We start from the raw sequence: 15,743 nt of genomic DNA, 5'->3' as shown, positions 1-15,743 counted from the left end.
CTTTCACGCCTTGATTTTAACCTTTTACAGGGAGTTTTCTATGTAGCACCCCCTTTAGCCCCTGTCTTTAAGTGACCTAATGGGATCTAAATTCTGGTTCTTTCTATGTTGCAAAGATCACTGTGAGCCTATCGGGGACATTCCCCTCCACACAGGGTCTTATCAATGAAACAAATGCCTAAAGTGGTAGACATATCCTGTAAAGAATCTCTTCTTGGTTTTCATAGGGACAAAATGATATTGAGGACCAGGAGTTCCTTCTTGTGTAAGTTAGTGTCTGTCTTCATCTCATCCAGGATATTCTTCTCCCATCCCTCTGTCTGGGTCCAGTTCAACAAAAGGAACTTTACCTCCATTGTTTAGATCTGGTTCAAGCTGTTTCTAAGGCACCTTTCACACTCTCCGTTTTTCAGGCGCATCCAAGCAGATCACACATTGACTGCTATGGGCAGGTGGACATCAGCAGAGATGTGTTCACTGATACCCGCCTGCCATCTGATCCGACAAGATCTGCTCAAAACGGAAGGATGTTCGCCAACCATCCATCGGATCGGATGAGATCAAATGAAAACGGACAAGCTATCTGCTTTCTTCCGATCTTGCCATAGAGAAAAGCGGGGCTCTGACAGTCCGTCTCTGCACAGTGAGCAGTGACTGAGCTTTCATCTGCCTGCCCAGCAGAGATCAACAAAGTGATCCCCCACTGAGCTGGCCAAGTCTGTACAGCGGATCTGCTCCCTGTGAAAGGGGCCTTAGCCACTACTTCTTTGTGAAGACTTTTTTAGGTGTTTTGGGTAGACCAGCATTCAAACTTATGTCTCAAGGATTGGTTTCTGTATTTTCTTCTCCTAGTCTACTAGATCTGTGAGTGCTTTTTTAGGCCGGCCATAGTTGGTGCGAATTTCTTTCCTGCAACCACGGGTTGTAGGAAAGAAATTTTCACGATTTCCACCATCAACACAGACAGTGCTGAGAGAAGACTGTGATTATCGCTAGCAGCCACTTGCAATAATCGCATGCGAATCCAGCAGGCTGGTTGTATCCAAGTTGATCAATTTTAATTGGGTACATTCAGCCTTGCCTGTTAATGGTTTGAATCTCAGCCGGTTACGGTTTTGATAGAACGTAGAAGGATTAGAACACCTGTAAGTTTTTATTGATGTATGTGTCCCCGTTCGAGAGCTTTACTCTCTCTAATTGTCATGTTTATTGTTATTGTCAAAAGTAAAAGAAAATTCCAAATTTTAGGTTAACACCAGAACAGTAATAACGGGAGAATCTTCCAATGAAGACCTTAATTCTGGTGACACCCCAGGATTCCCTCACTTTGGAGGGATTTGCTCTCGCTTCCAGTTTTGGCACAGGGGACAAGAAGTGAGAGGGAAATCTATGGGACATAGACGGTAAACAAAAAATAAATGACAGGATTTATAACCTTCCCTTACACTACCCAAAATTAAGAAAAAGTTTTGCCTTTTAGTTCTACTGTAAAGGATAAGTTCACGTTTTAGACAAAAATAATAAATGCACTTTTTTTTTTTTTTTTTAGCCTGTAAAGCATTGCTGCCGGTGCCATGCAGATCTGCCAGTTTATCTGTGTGCCCATACATCCCTGACGGGCAAGCAGATACTTTCTGACAGGAAGAGAGAATGAACTACCATTGTGGTAGTTCATTGAAAACTACAAGCCAACAGCTGTGAAGGCTGCCAGAACCTTGTAGTTTTCCATTCACAGGACACTGTGAATGAGTGATATGTTTTTTTAAATTGTGACAGCTGGGGTAGAAGATCCCCCGCTAGCTGTATAGCTGGATAGCGGTCAGCGCACTCTGCATGCTTCCATCTAAATTTAGCTCATGACAAGCAAAGAAACAGAAGTGCTCATAGCGTAATCCCAGTAAATTAAAATAATTTCATTTTAAAAAACACCAAAGCGATCCCATATAGATGTACACTTACAACGTATCAAATAGTATAAGCATGTATCGTATCTCCATACTAAATTGTTGAGTCCAGATATACCTTATTACTACTCAGAGCGGTATTCCTGGGTAAGGTATCACAGAAAATCAACGGTGTGGGTAGCTATGTGGTCATCTACGGATCCAGCCCTGTTTGAGACAATGAAACAGAGTGCGCTGATAACAAACCAGTGAAAGGCACGCTGTTAACCCATTACCTTTCGGTAAGTGAATTACCTACAGGGGATTCCCATAGAAGCAATGTGGTGAAGCATTTGTCTGAGATTTTGATCTGCAGGGATTTGGTGTTCAACATTTTGTAAGAACGGATTAGCCACTATCCCACACCCTGCTTTGTATAATTAAAACACAAGTGGAACTTTTTATCTTTTATTTACATATGAACTTCTTAAAGAGTAAGTAAAACATAATGGGCTACTATGCATCGCATAGTAGCCCATTATGTGTCACTTACGTGACACAGGAGACAGCGATATCGCCGCTGTAGCTCGGAGTGTCCATCTTCTTCGGGTATCGCTGCTCCGGCCACTCACAGCGCTGGAGCAGCGATGACGTCACAACGCACGGGAGCCACCACTAACGGCATATCGCTGTTAACAGCGGCACACTTAGTGCGCCTGCGCGCAGCTGTCTATGGCGCATGCGCCATAGACAGCGGTGACTGTCTTTTTGTAGATATCTCCTAAACAGTGTAGGTTTAGGAGATATTTCTTGGACCTACATACAGGTAAGCCTTAATCTAGGCTTACATGTAGGTCAAAGTGGTTTGTAAGGGTTTACAACCACTTTAAGTGCTACTAATGTTTGAAGGACTTTATTTTTTAATACAGTTCATATTTTTTATAGTAGCAGCTTTAATACTTTATACTTTTTTGCATTCTCACTGAAGGAGAAATAATTTGTATATCTGTTTATTTCTCATCGTTTGTTTAATTGTACAAATATATTGGCCTTTGTTGCTATGTTGCCCACCCCTATGTTGGACTGCTTTTGGATATTCATTATACATCTTGTACAACAGTATAAGAATTATTGTGTCCCTCAATGGATGTGAAAGAAAATAGGATTTTTAAACTCACTGTAAAATCTTTTTCTTGGAGTCCACAGAGGGACAAGGGTCCCTCCTCTCGTGTTTATTTTCATACCCTAAGTATTGCTTTGCTACAAATCTGAAGCTTGATGGTTGTGGCCGGATTATGTTTTGCTAGCTAATAATTTTTTTTGTCACCAGCTTCTGCTTCAGGTAGGCAACAGTATAACCTCACAGTTGAGAATTCTGATGATTGTGTCCCTCAGAACACTCGCAAGAAAAGGATTTTACGATTATTACAAATAATCCTGTTTTTTTGTCATAGAATTTTGGCCATTCAGTTCTGAGAGTTGCATCACTCTGTCCTACAGCACAGACCCCCCCCCCCCTTTTTTTTTTTTTTTTTTTACACACACACACACACACACACACACACACACACACACACACACACACACACACACACACACACACACACACACACACACACACTTACTTCTGAACACTTACTGGTCTCCCCCAACTTTTGACTGGGCAGTGGATGAGGAGCAACAGTCCCTAGAGCTTGGGCTCTATCCTTGCCTACAAATGAACTGATTGGATCCTTGTTCCTAGTCTGAGCTCTGCTGTGCAGGGACTACGGGAGGCTGATGCCTGTTCAAATTCAGGTTCCTACACTGCTTGAGTTAAAAATGTATGTAATGTTTTGTTGCAAAGGCGAACTGTGGGCTTTCATTTCAAGTTTTTTTTTTATTTAAAAAAATAATTTAATTTGGTATTAATGAATACAGGGCTGCTATTTTTAAAGCCTCCTGGGGTTCAGCTTTAAGTAACAGTTACAGGTCCTTTCTCTCTCCAAGGCCATAACTGTCCAACCCATGACTGTGAAAGGAGAAGCAGAAGGCTGATGAGCATATCTCTGTCATTCTGCTTTCTCCTATCAGCATGTTCCTAGTTGGTATATGAGTACTGCAGCACAACAGACTGGCTTCTTGTGCTGCTTCTCCCTCTCCTGGCCTAAGTTCTGCTGTACAGAGACTGCAGAAGGCTGATGCTAAGCCGATTTTAGGTACTTACACTGCTTGCATTTGAAAATTATATTTAATGATGTATTCATACAAAGCTGCATTAATTTGTATCTTTTATATCTGCCTGGACTTTAGCTTTAAGGATCAGGAGCCGTTTTGGCGGTAAGGACCTCCCACAGGGTTCCTTTTAAAATCCACATGAAACCTATTTGAATAGCTTAGGGTTGTCAGGATTGAGTAGCATTCTTTGTGCCCAAAGAGTTAATTTCTATCTTCTGTTTCCTGCTTCCCTTCCTGCCCTTCCTGTGTATGGCTAACCTCTGAACTCTCCCTACAGCCTGTCTGAGTCCCCCCTCTTGGGTCATCATTCTGACATTGCCAGGTGAATCTTGCTCTCCTCACTCTTCTATCATTCTAATTCCTGTAGTGTGTAGGGAATGATGGTTGTGTTCTTCCTTTAATCTTTCCCTTTCCATTTGCAGATAGAAGTAATATACTCACTCTGTTTATTCTGAATGAAAGAAAAACTCCACCTAAGGGCTGTGGGTAAATGCAGTTGGTAAAAGGGACAGGAAAATATTGCTTATCCACTTTACCCTCCACGTATAAATCAGCTCTGTGTCATGAATTTGGCCTAGATAGTATGGTCTATTATTATTATTCTTTTCCCCATACCCAAAAAGCCTGGCTGGAGTTTTTCCTGATTCCAGCACCATCCATTATACTTAAAGTGTTAATAAACCCAGAACAGCAAAATCAAACTATTGTAGGTCTGTATATGCAGTACAGCATGCTTGTTAAACTTGCCGTGGAACCTAAGGGGTTAATCCTCCGCATTGTTTAAAAAGGCTGTTTGATCCTGTCTTCTCTGATCCTCTCCTTCTTCCACAGCCCCCCAAACCATCTCCTGATAAAACAGAGCCTTGGGGGGCAAGCTGCACATGCCTGAGCATTTGGTGTGTATTGCTAGATTTTTTTTTTCTTGGAGAGTGCATGTGATCAGCACAGGACAAATTGGCACTGTTTAGACAGAGGGTTAGGGGTCCTGCAGCCTCATAGGAAAATCAGGAGAGAATGAAAACTCCTCCTACAAGCTTTAACCAGACACTGATAGAACTCACAAGACTGCTCTAACTGCTAATGAGAAAAGGTATTTAGCAGTTTGTTTATTAAAATAATTGCATTTTCACATTTTGTGTACTGTGGTAGACAAGATATAGTGAATGCAGGGTCCTGGGTTTAGTAACACTTAAGTTTCTTGCTGCTTTATATGCAGCCATGAAAAAAGTTCAAAGCCTCATTCCACACAGGCACCCTACAGTGTACACCCCTGTGAGGGCTGTGTTTGCCCACATGGGGATGCACAGGTATTCTGTACACTCCTGTTTAGGCAGTCCTGTTCATGTCAGTGTCTGCATGGAAACATCCGCTGCTCCCTTTTTGACTGCGGTGTGGGTTCTTGATCCAGAATGCAGACAGTGTATGTTTGGGGCCATCAACCTGCATGGCTTTCAAAATGTGAGCAGTGGCTGTGTCTCAATTGACATGAATGGACTGCCTGCATGGGGATGCTCAGAAAACCTATGCATTCCTGTGCGGGCTAATGCAGCCCTATTGCGCTTGCGGGTGTACGCTGCAGTAGGTCTCCAAATGTCTATGGCCATTTCAGTTTATAAACTCCTTTACTACTTGATAATATTGAGCAGCTAAAGCGTTTTCTCTGTGTTGGAAGTGTCTTACTAGTTACACAAATTCAAATTGCCTTAAATTGACAAGTACGTATTGTCCTTGCCTGCGGACATTAGTCTTGCTTTTTATGTAATTAGATATAAGTTTGCATCCCTGGTTTAGATGTGGATGTTTTGACCGAATAAGATTCTTCTATGAATTGTCTGAGAATATTGCTGTTTGGGGGGGGGGGGGGGTGTTTTAATAAAAAGACAGCATTTAAAATTTGTAGCAAACTTATCTTAGTCATGTATGGTTTTGCCGGTGTGAACAGAGGTCTGGTTAGTTCCTAGTGTAATATTTAGTATATGTTCAGCTAAAGCTAGAATTATTTTTAAAGACCTAGGGAGAATTTTTTTTATTAAAACTGTAATTGACTGGCTTTTTGCTATTATTTTTGTAAGTTCTAAGAACTATTTAATTTACAAACTTGAAAGAAGCCTGGTCTGAGGTATATTTAAGTACGCAGTTTAAATTATTCCAAGGGCATGCTTATTTTATATATTTTGAGCTTTTTTCCTGTATTCTGATCACCTATTGTTTCAAAATTTGCACTGAAAGGGAAGAGAAAAGTAGGCTGGGCCTTATTTAATATGCGGGAGGAGTTCACCACCTTCTTTTGTTAAGATATAAGGGCGTGTGGTACAGTATATATCATTCTTAACATATGCTAATCTCTTTTTCAGGAGACGGTCTATACCCTCCTTTCCCTCATCCCAAGACTGTGCAGATGCTCAGGCTGGTGGTAATCAGGAAGTACGAGTTCCAGTTTCTGCTCTCCACTCATTTGTAAGTATTCATAGCTGCTTGTCTACATTTCATATGTTCTTGGTTTGCAATGCATTTGAAGATCTTGGCTATGATTGTGATTTATTTATTTAGGGTCTTGCTTTACTGTGAAGCGAGGGGGGTCAGTGATGATTTGTAAAAGGTCTGATGGCACTCTGATTCTCTCACAGCCCGTTCATCTCCCAGCAGACTGTGTTTTTGCCCCATATCACTCTAGTTGTGTAGTATATGGTACTGGAGACTGCTGACATAGTTGGATATGCGTTATGCAGTGTTACCTGAAGTATAAGGTAATGCAGCCGAAGCGCTAATCCCACATACATTTTTAAGGAGACTTGGGAGTGCAGGTAGAATCTTTTGCAGTGCATGATCAATCACAAGTTTTCAATCTGAGACCTCTGCGTTTTTGTTTTTTCTGCTTTTTTCCTTATAATAACAATATAGGGTTCAATGCATATAAAACACCATGTCGCTGTAAAATACACTTTTAAAACAATAGTGGATGCTTTATGTTAAAGTTCCAGAATTTATTGCTATTTAATAAGTTTGGAATAAAGTTTTGCAGTGTAATATTCTTCTGCACCAAGCTAACCTGTAGCTTAATTTACCACAATGCAGTTAACCTTTTCTCCACTGAAATAACAAATAATGTAAGATAAGAGACAGCACTCAGCTATATATTTAAAGTTGGTGGTAAACATCCCAGGCCCATCAAAGTATGAGAACTTATGAATCTGTTTTTTGTATGTCCCTTTGAGTTTTTATATACGTGTAAGTTAGATTTATGTTTAATGACGATGTATTTGCTGTGTTCTGAAACGTTTTTAAATGTAGTCATGGGTTATTATTGACATGCCCATAATTTTGTTTCTAAATAACTTGACAAAGGATGCCCATGATGGAGAAGTTAATGCTGTCCGGTTCAGCCCAGGCTCTCGATTATTGGCTACAGGCGGAATGGACAGGCGGGTGAAACTGTGGGAGGTTATTGGAGGTAAGTTCATACTTATCCAGTTAGCATAAAAAGAAGACATTTACTGTTGTATACAACTTTTCTATGATGCTTCTAAAAGTGGCTGGGAAGGTTTAGAACATACCTTCAAGCTTTGTGGAAGGTTAAAACAATCTCTTGGACAAGAAAACCTACCTATGATAACTGCCTTATGAACAAATTACTGACTATGCTAATTTTATCTTGAAAGTTTTTTTGTAAATCTGTTTAACAAATCCCTGGAGTCTAGCGATGTCTCGCCTGCCAGCCTATGCTAGGTAGTTGAGTGTTTGAGGGTAACTGTTGTCGTTTTTTATGCTGCTTTGATGAGCTTTGCACTCGCCTATTCTTTGCATAAAAAAATAAAAGCTCAGCCCACTTTATCATTATGTTGAAAAGGGTGTTTGCTGTAGATTGTTTGTTTCTTTTCTGGAGATATTGCAAAGCTTGTTAAAATCTTTGCACTATATCTAGTGGGTGTGGGGATGAAGCAGAGATGGTGCTTCACTTTTAAGGGAATACACAACACATGAGCCCAAGATGGGTTCCAGCTAGGGATGCTTCTAGCCTTCACATTATTCTTTGTAGCTCTCTTTTTCTAAGCGCATGTGCAGCAAAACTTCTTCAGCAATTTTTTGTGGAACTGCGACATTGCGGCAGACACATTGGACACTTGACACTTTTTTTGGGACCAGTGGCATTTATAACAGTGATCAGTGCTATAAAATCACACTAATTACTGTTTAAATGACACTGGCAAGGAAGTGTTTAACACTAGGGGCCGATCAAGAGATTAAGTGTGTCCTAGGGTGGTGGTTCTAACTGGGGGGAGGGGGGGTGTACTGTCTGGGAGTAGAGAGAGATAGCTGTTCATAATCACTAGGAACAGACTATCACACTGTACCCCACTGTTTACGCTCGCAGATCCCTGTTATGTCGCTTTGGAGCAATTGCGCGTGGCCAAAAGACATTGCGGGGTTCGGCCACATGCATCAGCTCCAGCGCCACGTCCACTGTATCTATTACCCGGAGCGCTGTACTGGTAAGCCGATTTTTGAAATAGAGCTGCCCTGCCGCAGTATAACTGCAGCAGCTGGTTGGCAAGTGGTTACATTTTAACATTGTCATGAGAACAAAACCTGAGGGGAAACCTTTTCTGTTGCCACTCAAAAACTCAGAATGCAAAGGAAATCTCCCAAGCAGATCTCATGCAGGAAAAAAATAACTTGATAGGAGTTTATACCTTTCCCTATTCTAGACAAAAAAGAAAAAAGTTTTTATGTACACTTTTTTTTTAAAGGGTTTGTAAAGGCAGAAGTTAATACATTCTATGCATTAAAATAAAAAGCCTTCTGTGTGCAGCAGGCCCCCCCAACACATACCTGAGGTCCAGTAATGTCCACGAGTTTATCAGCCATCCGATTAGTCTCCTTCCTGATTGGGTGAGGCACAGCAGCAGTGCCTTTTGGCTCCTGCTGCTGTCAAAGTCTGCTAGCCAATCAGGGGAGACAGGGGGCAGGGCTCCGTGTCTGAATGGACACAGGGAGCTATAACACAGTTTGGGTGCTGCTTGCTGTGGGGGCACTGAACAGGTAAATTTAATTTATTATTTTTTTTCTTGGTAAGTTTTGTTGAATTGTACCCCTTTAAAGAGAAGTGTAAGTAGATTTAGTGGTCTATGATGAACTGTAAAAGGTCTGATTGCACTTCTGTCACCCTGCAGCCAGTACGCTCCCAGCAGTCCCTGTTTACTTATCAGGCTCAAGTTATGCCTTGCTTTGTTTCCAGGATATGCTGACACTTTTGGACAGCTTGCTTTATGTATCTCCTAGATTTGCAATGCATAACAGCAAGAGCTTTCCAACATATATGTGAAATATGGAGTATGGTGAACGGGAACTGGACATGCATGATCTGAAATATTTATTCTGAGACCTCAAGTTTGTCTTTGTATTATGTCTTTTTCTTGTAAATAAAATAGACTCTTAAAGCTAAAATTCTTTGTCATTACAGATAAATGCGAGGCAAAGGGTTCGCTAACGGGGAGCAACGCTGGAATTACTAGTATAGAATTTGATAGTGCTGTAAGTAACCCCCATTTCTGTTTGATTTTGCATATATATTTTTTTTGCACTTCTTCAGGTTGACACTGTACACTTTTTTTTTTCTTTTTCCACAATTTTATTGCAAGAAATATAAACCAGAGGTGTCTAATACATACCAGTATAATTTATTTTATTTGTTTTTAGGGCTCCTACCTATTGGCTGCATCCAATGATTTTGCAAGCAGAATTTGGACTGTAGATGATTACCGGCTTCGGGTAAGTTTTACAGTGTGTTAGATGCTAAATTATTTTAAACTATACGAAGTCTGTGATGACTAGTAAAAGGTTTGATGGCACTGTATGTTTTCAGTATACCTCAGACTCCCAGCAGTATCTGTTTTCCAGTCCTGCTCTAGATGTGCATTGACTGGTAATGAAGTCTGCTGACAAATGGGATAACCCAGACATTCACTGCTCTTTTAGTATTGGGAGCTGTGCTTATGAGGGAGATCCAACACTAGTTTACGCCGTGGGGTCTGATGTGTAAAATAGAAAATACAGTGCATGATATCTTGAAGAGACTGAGACTTCTTGCTTGAAAAGCTTGTGAATTCTATTTTTAAGGTTTTGCAATGCTTTCCTATGTTGAAGGGAACCTGTGCTTTTCCATGCAGTCTTTAATGTTGGTCCCTGATGCTGCTTATGTTTATTCTCCTTTGGTCCTCCAACATTTATTTTACCTGTTGTAAGTGAAGAACCCTTTGTAAGTCCCAAGTTTCAACCTAAAGCTTACACAGGGCTAAGGACTCTTAAATGGTTACCAGGTGACATCAAAGGATGCCTGAGTGGCCAGTTGCCAACCACCAGCACTATGTACTACATTCCTAGGGCTCGCCTGGGTAACTCCTAATACAATTGCTTTGGGCTTGTGTATAGCTTACGACTCTTTGAAAGGTATATCTTGACCTGTATTTACCTGATTCCTTTAGCACACCTTAACTGGACATAGCGGGAAGGTTTTGTCTGCCAAATTCTTACTAGACAATGCTCGAATTGTTTCCGGTAGCCACGATCGGACGTTAAAACTCTGGGACCTGCGCAATAAAGTCTGTAAGTAATTTGTTTTTAAGAGAACTGAAAAAAAAAAGTGGGGGCCCCTCCTAAACATTTTTATTGCAAAGTCTGTTTGGCTTATATTTATTATCGCAGGTGTACACAGGTTTCTTTGTCGTCCGTTAAGGGACACAGGGACAAAGTAAAGTCATATCTCTGTTTTTGGTAGTGTCCTAGGTGAGAACGCCTTTTTCCCTCAGCTCTGCTGAGGTAAAATCACCTGTCTTATTTTTACTACTCTACTAGACCAAAGTTTGTAGTGCTTGCCTGTAATGTGACCTTTTGAGGTCTGGGATCTGCTTTTCACAGACAACCAGTGTACTGGTTTATTAGCTGTAGAACACTACAGGTTCAGGAAAACTGCCTTTTCCAGTCCCTGAAGATTCCCTTGGGAGTATGCCCATGAACAGGATGCAGCTATACTAGAATGTTGCATTAGGAACTGGACTTTGCTTGTGACCAGGTTGGTTGGCTGTAGAGCACTCTCAAGTTTCACAGAAGTGGTATATCCTTGGGTATAACCCAGACTGTTACTTCCCATGTCAAAGTATACTTCGGGGAAAATTATTTTAGCGCTAAGATCTGCGTATTGGCATTTTCCAGACCTGTGTGTACTGTGCCAATTTACTACAGAGTGCTATTCAGTTAGAACAGTGACACCTCCTTCAGTGTAATCCAGTCCCTATGACGCACATACCTTTGTATACCTTGATAACTGATGCTTATGCTATAAGCTCTGCATTTTGGTACTTTCAGTTAATAGAGTGTAGTCCAGCTACCCAGTCTTTAGTGTTCTTGTGGCACAGATGCCTTAGAGTGCGCTATCTTATATTGGCTCTTAAGTAAAATGCTGGCTTCTTGAGCTGGCTGGCTGTACACAGATTGAGCAAGGAATGGACAAATTTAATTCCGTGTGTGCCCGTCCTTGCTCAACATAAAGACTTTTATGTGGGTACTGCATTTTTTAACAACATGTTATTAATTTCCCCTTTTGGGGCGAAGGGTACAGGGTCGGTTTGTTGATATGGTCTTACAGCTACTACCTCATAAGTGAGCAAATTCTTTCTCTCATAGGAACTGCAGATTTTGCAATTTCTGTATTTATCTGCGTATAACACGCACCCCAGGTTTAGGAGGGAATTTTAAGGAAAAAAACAACTTACATTTAAATACCCATCAATGCAGCCTTGGATGAATTTTAAATTGGCACCGCCGAGACTTGCCAGAGCAGAGCGAACGCTGCCGAGATCGCAGGGACTGGGCGGAGCCGAGATACACATAGCCAAGTGTACCCGGCTCTTCTCGTCTCCGCTCACAGTCACTCCCAGTCCCGCCTTATGATTTTCGAGACTGGACGTCATATGATGTCCAGCAGGATAACCCGCTAGAGTGGGGGCACGCAGCTCGTAAATCTTGGGTTTGGGTTTGGTGTGTCACTCTGACACACTGCATCTCCGATATAGGTAAAGAACCTATGACATAGGCTCCTTACCATGTGATCAGCTGTGTCCAATCACAGTGTAAACAGGAAAAGCCTTTTATCGGCTTTCCTCCACTCACATTGACAGTTGCGAGTAGAGGAGAGCCGATCGGCTGCTGACCTGACGGGGTTCTGTGCTGATGATCAGCGCATTGGTTTTCAGTGCAGCCCCATTAAGGATGCCCATTTCAGACCACCAGGTGAGCCCACCCGGGTGCCATACCGTGCCCATTAGGATGGCACTCTGTGCCCATCAATGATGCCTGCCAGTGCCCACCAGTGCCACCTTTCTGTGCTGCCCATCAGTGCTGCTTATCAGTACAAGCCTATAAGTGCCTCCTCATCAGTGCCAATCAGTACTGCCTCATCGGTGCCCGTCAGTGAAGCCTCATCAGTGTAGGAGAAAATTATGCTGGATTTGGGACTGTGCTCTTGATCTGTCAGATTGCTTTATTTCTACATATGAGTTGGTCTTTGTGTTGACTCTCCTTGCACTTTTATTGAATGTGTGCCGCCTTTCTCCTGAAACCTTCTGAGAATTTATTTTTGATGGTATCTGTTCCCTGCAATGAAGGACATTAGTGGTTCAAAGTGTCCAACCGGCCATGTAGGACCTAAACCTTTTTTTGTTTTCCGTTTCTTGTTCACATACGTCCCTCATTTCAGTGAGGGTTTTGTTCTCAAAGACTCGGCCATCTGTGACCTATCACAAGAGTTCCCTTGGGTTGTACTTATTAGAGGTCCACTTGGGTTCTATTTACTAAAACTTCCTTTTTTCGATATTTCAGGAAGTCGGGTATCGGTGTGCATTAGATCTTCAACTTTTACCATTTCTTGTAAATCAAGGATGGGATTTCCTAAGCTTTGGCCTTTACCTCCATAGATTTCCATTTTGACCGCCCTGCTGTTGGTCACAGTTTCTCCCAATGTTTCTTGGTGGTTTTTAGTTTTTCTCCCCCTTGCTGTTTAAGGCATTACAATTTTAATGGCAGCAGTCCCCTAGTGGTGTCTTACCCTGCTGGTACACCAGATTCCTTTTCCGGTGGCCTTCCTTGTAGAAGCAATTCCCTGTTCTTACATTTTTATCTGGCTTTAGCCAAAACTTATTTTATTCCACCTTCATTTGATGAGCTGTCTGTTGTCCACTCTCAGCTAGATTGCTTTTGGACATCCCTGTGTCCCACAATGGACAATAAAGAAAACAAGATTTTTGTTCTTACTGTTAAATCTTTTTAATGAAGTCCATTGAGAGACACGGGTCACCCCCCCCCCCCCCCCCCCAAACCCCTTTGTCTTTGAGTTATGTACTGATGATGGGCGTTCTGAAGGGCATGTCTTCAATGTTTGTTTTTCGTTTGGCAGTAATAAAAGGGTGGGGGGGGGGGGGGTGGAGCAAGCGCCCTAGGCCTGTAGAAGGAGCAGGCGTTCCGAGCGAGTAGCCTGTACGGTTTCTCTGTCCCCATCCATCCGGTGACATCACCTCCGCCCACGTTCTACGCTGGTTTTACTTCCTGGTGGCCACAGGATGCGTATAATGCCTGCAGTCGGATGATGCATCTCCGCGGATAACGCCATGCCAATGGATTGATAGGGACTGAGTCTCCCCTCCTACCTTCCACCCACTGAGCTTGATACTTACTTGCATTGTGTAAGTGCATTTAAACCTATTAATAAATGGACTGTTAAATCTCTGACCTGAGCTGGCACTTCCTTCTCTCCCCCCCTTCTTGTTTCTCACACAGAACTGGCTTACTGTAAGGATAGCTGCCACTATGTATCTACTCTCATCAACAACTTTCTACATGAACATTCATTTATTGGACGGTTTATGTATATACTACATGAACTAATTGTTATTATCTTAGGACTTCCTGTATGCTAACTTGGCTACTGATCTTCCGCCAGAATATTGCCTTTTTTTGTTTGCCAGTTTCCACCATCTGAAGGCAGAAACATAACCCAAACCTCTGACTTAATCCCTGTGTTCCTCAATGGACAACAACACATAGATTTTTATGGTAAAAATCTTGTTTTTTGTGTAGATATTAGTTATTTATCCTGTATTTGAAAGAATAGCTTTATTTTTTAAATAACCCCTTTGCCATACTTCTCCAAAATGAAAGTGAACCTACAGTGCTCAGATTCACCTTTCTTGAGATCAGTCTTAATAGATGAAAACAGAAATTTTTCATCTGTAGCACCTCTGTTGTACAATTATGTATTCTTCAGACACACCGTATTGTCCTCTATTGAATATCTATGTGCAAAGTCAGGGAATTCTCCAACTTTGGCAGTCTGTGCTCAGAAAGGGTACTTCTGTATTTCATTTTTTAAGGAAGGAGCTTGGGGAAGCCTTTTTGAAAATTCTGCTTTTCCTGGATATTAAATATGAGATATATTTATTATACTTAGGCTACTTTCACACTGAGGTGCTTTACAGGTGCTATATCGATTAAAAATGGTGCTTGTAAAGCGCCTCTCCTGTCACTCCAGTGTAAAGGCCCGAAGCCTTTCTCACTGGAGTGGTGCGCTAGCAGAATGCTAAAAAAAAGTCATGCAAAGTAGCATCTTGGCGCTGCTAAAAATAGCCCCATCGCCTCAGTGTGAAAGTGCCTGTAGTGTGCTACAAATACTTTGTATTAAAAAGCAATTGCACAAAGAGTGTATTAGGTTGAACACAGGGATACACATATTATGTTAAAATGACACTCCAGCAGTGCCACTACTTTAGCAAAGCTTAAAAAATGTCAATATTGTTTTCTGCAAATTGTATATCAGGGCTTCCCCATGGACACTGTAGGATGGTCCTGATTATCAAGGCAAGAAAATAAAAATGTTTCCCTGCTCCACTAATTCACTCTTTTTTGTGGAATGTTGTCCTTTAAGAACAATTTTAGATGTAAATTCATTCTCTTTCTGTTCTCTCTAACTCTGCTACCCCCCTTGCTTTTTTATTTGCAAACCATCATATTTTTTCTTTTAATTTCAGGTATTAAGACTGTGTTTGCTGGATCCAGTTGTAATGATATTGTCTGTACAGAGCAATGTGTGATGAGTGGTCACTTTGACAAAAAGATCAGATTCTGGGATATAAGGTATGACATTTTACTGATGAAATTCGTTACGACAGACCTGTTCATGTGAGCAGACTGTTTTGAAATATAGCCACATTCTAAAATGAAATCCATAAGCTGAGCAATCTGTCAATCAGCCGGGTGAATCCTGACACTATAGAGATCCTTCCCAATCCTGGCACAGCTTAGGCCAATCAGCTGATGGCAGGCAATGTCAGCGTCACAGCAGAACAAAGGTAGGTGTGTCAGAAATCCTTTGCCATAGTTCTCTTTTAAGGAAAATAAAGTATTGAAAAAATTAGAATTTGAGTAAAATTAATAGCTTGGTAGTAGTCTGATAACATTTGGTTGCATTTAGACTTTTGTTCCTGTGTTAATTGAGGTTTAAATGAAAAGTTCACCTTTTAAAAATAAAATTTAAAAAGTGTGAAAACCTCTTATGGGCAGACAGTTTACCTGAGAGTGGGAAGATCAATGGACTAC

General features: G+C 41.4%; 1 protein-coding gene and 3 non-coding genes across 8 annotated transcripts in view; all 4 read left to right on the top strand.

Annotated features, from left to right (window-relative positions):
* The window catches only part of ATG16L1 (autophagy related 16 like 1), a 101,743-nt gene that overhangs the window by 61,202 nt on the left and 24,798 nt on the right, over positions 1-15,743 (top strand). For 3 of the 5 annotated variants that reach the window (XM_077488382.1, XM_077488384.1, XM_077488386.1), the window contains 7 exons: positions 4,378-4,422; positions 6,455-6,557; positions 7,446-7,551; positions 9,562-9,632; positions 9,798-9,869; positions 10,583-10,703; positions 15,176-15,281. In XM_077488382.1, coding sequence (XP_077344508.1) covers positions 4,378-4,422; positions 6,455-6,557; positions 7,446-7,551; positions 9,562-9,632; positions 9,798-9,869; positions 10,583-10,703; positions 15,176-15,281 — 624 coding nt within the window. The remainder of the gene's footprint in view (positions 1-4,377; positions 4,423-6,454; positions 6,558-7,445; positions 7,552-9,561; positions 9,633-9,797; positions 9,870-10,582; positions 10,704-15,175; positions 15,282-15,743) is intronic. The other 2 variants (XM_077488383.1, XM_077488385.1) reach the window with 1 other exon arrangement.
* LOC143990722 (small Cajal body-specific RNA 6) lies at positions 6,678-6,954 on the top strand. The gene has a single exon (XR_013277436.1).
* LOC143990720 (small Cajal body-specific RNA 6) lies at positions 9,222-9,484 on the top strand. The gene has a single exon (XR_013277435.1).
* Positions 9,917-10,182, top strand: LOC143990723 (small Cajal body-specific RNA 6). Its single transcript, XR_013277437.1, has one exon.

The sequence above is a fragment of the Lithobates pipiens genome, unplaced genomic scaffold (genome assembly GCF_037356315.1).
Source record: "Lithobates pipiens isolate NorthernLeopardFrog02 unplaced genomic scaffold, aLitPip1_a1.2 Scaffold_18, whole genome shotgun sequence".
NCBI lineage: Eukaryota > Metazoa > Chordata > Amphibia > Anura > Ranidae > Lithobates > Lithobates pipiens.
Note: the sequence above shows the minus strand (reverse complement) of the source record. Positions and strands in the feature narration are given on the sequence as shown.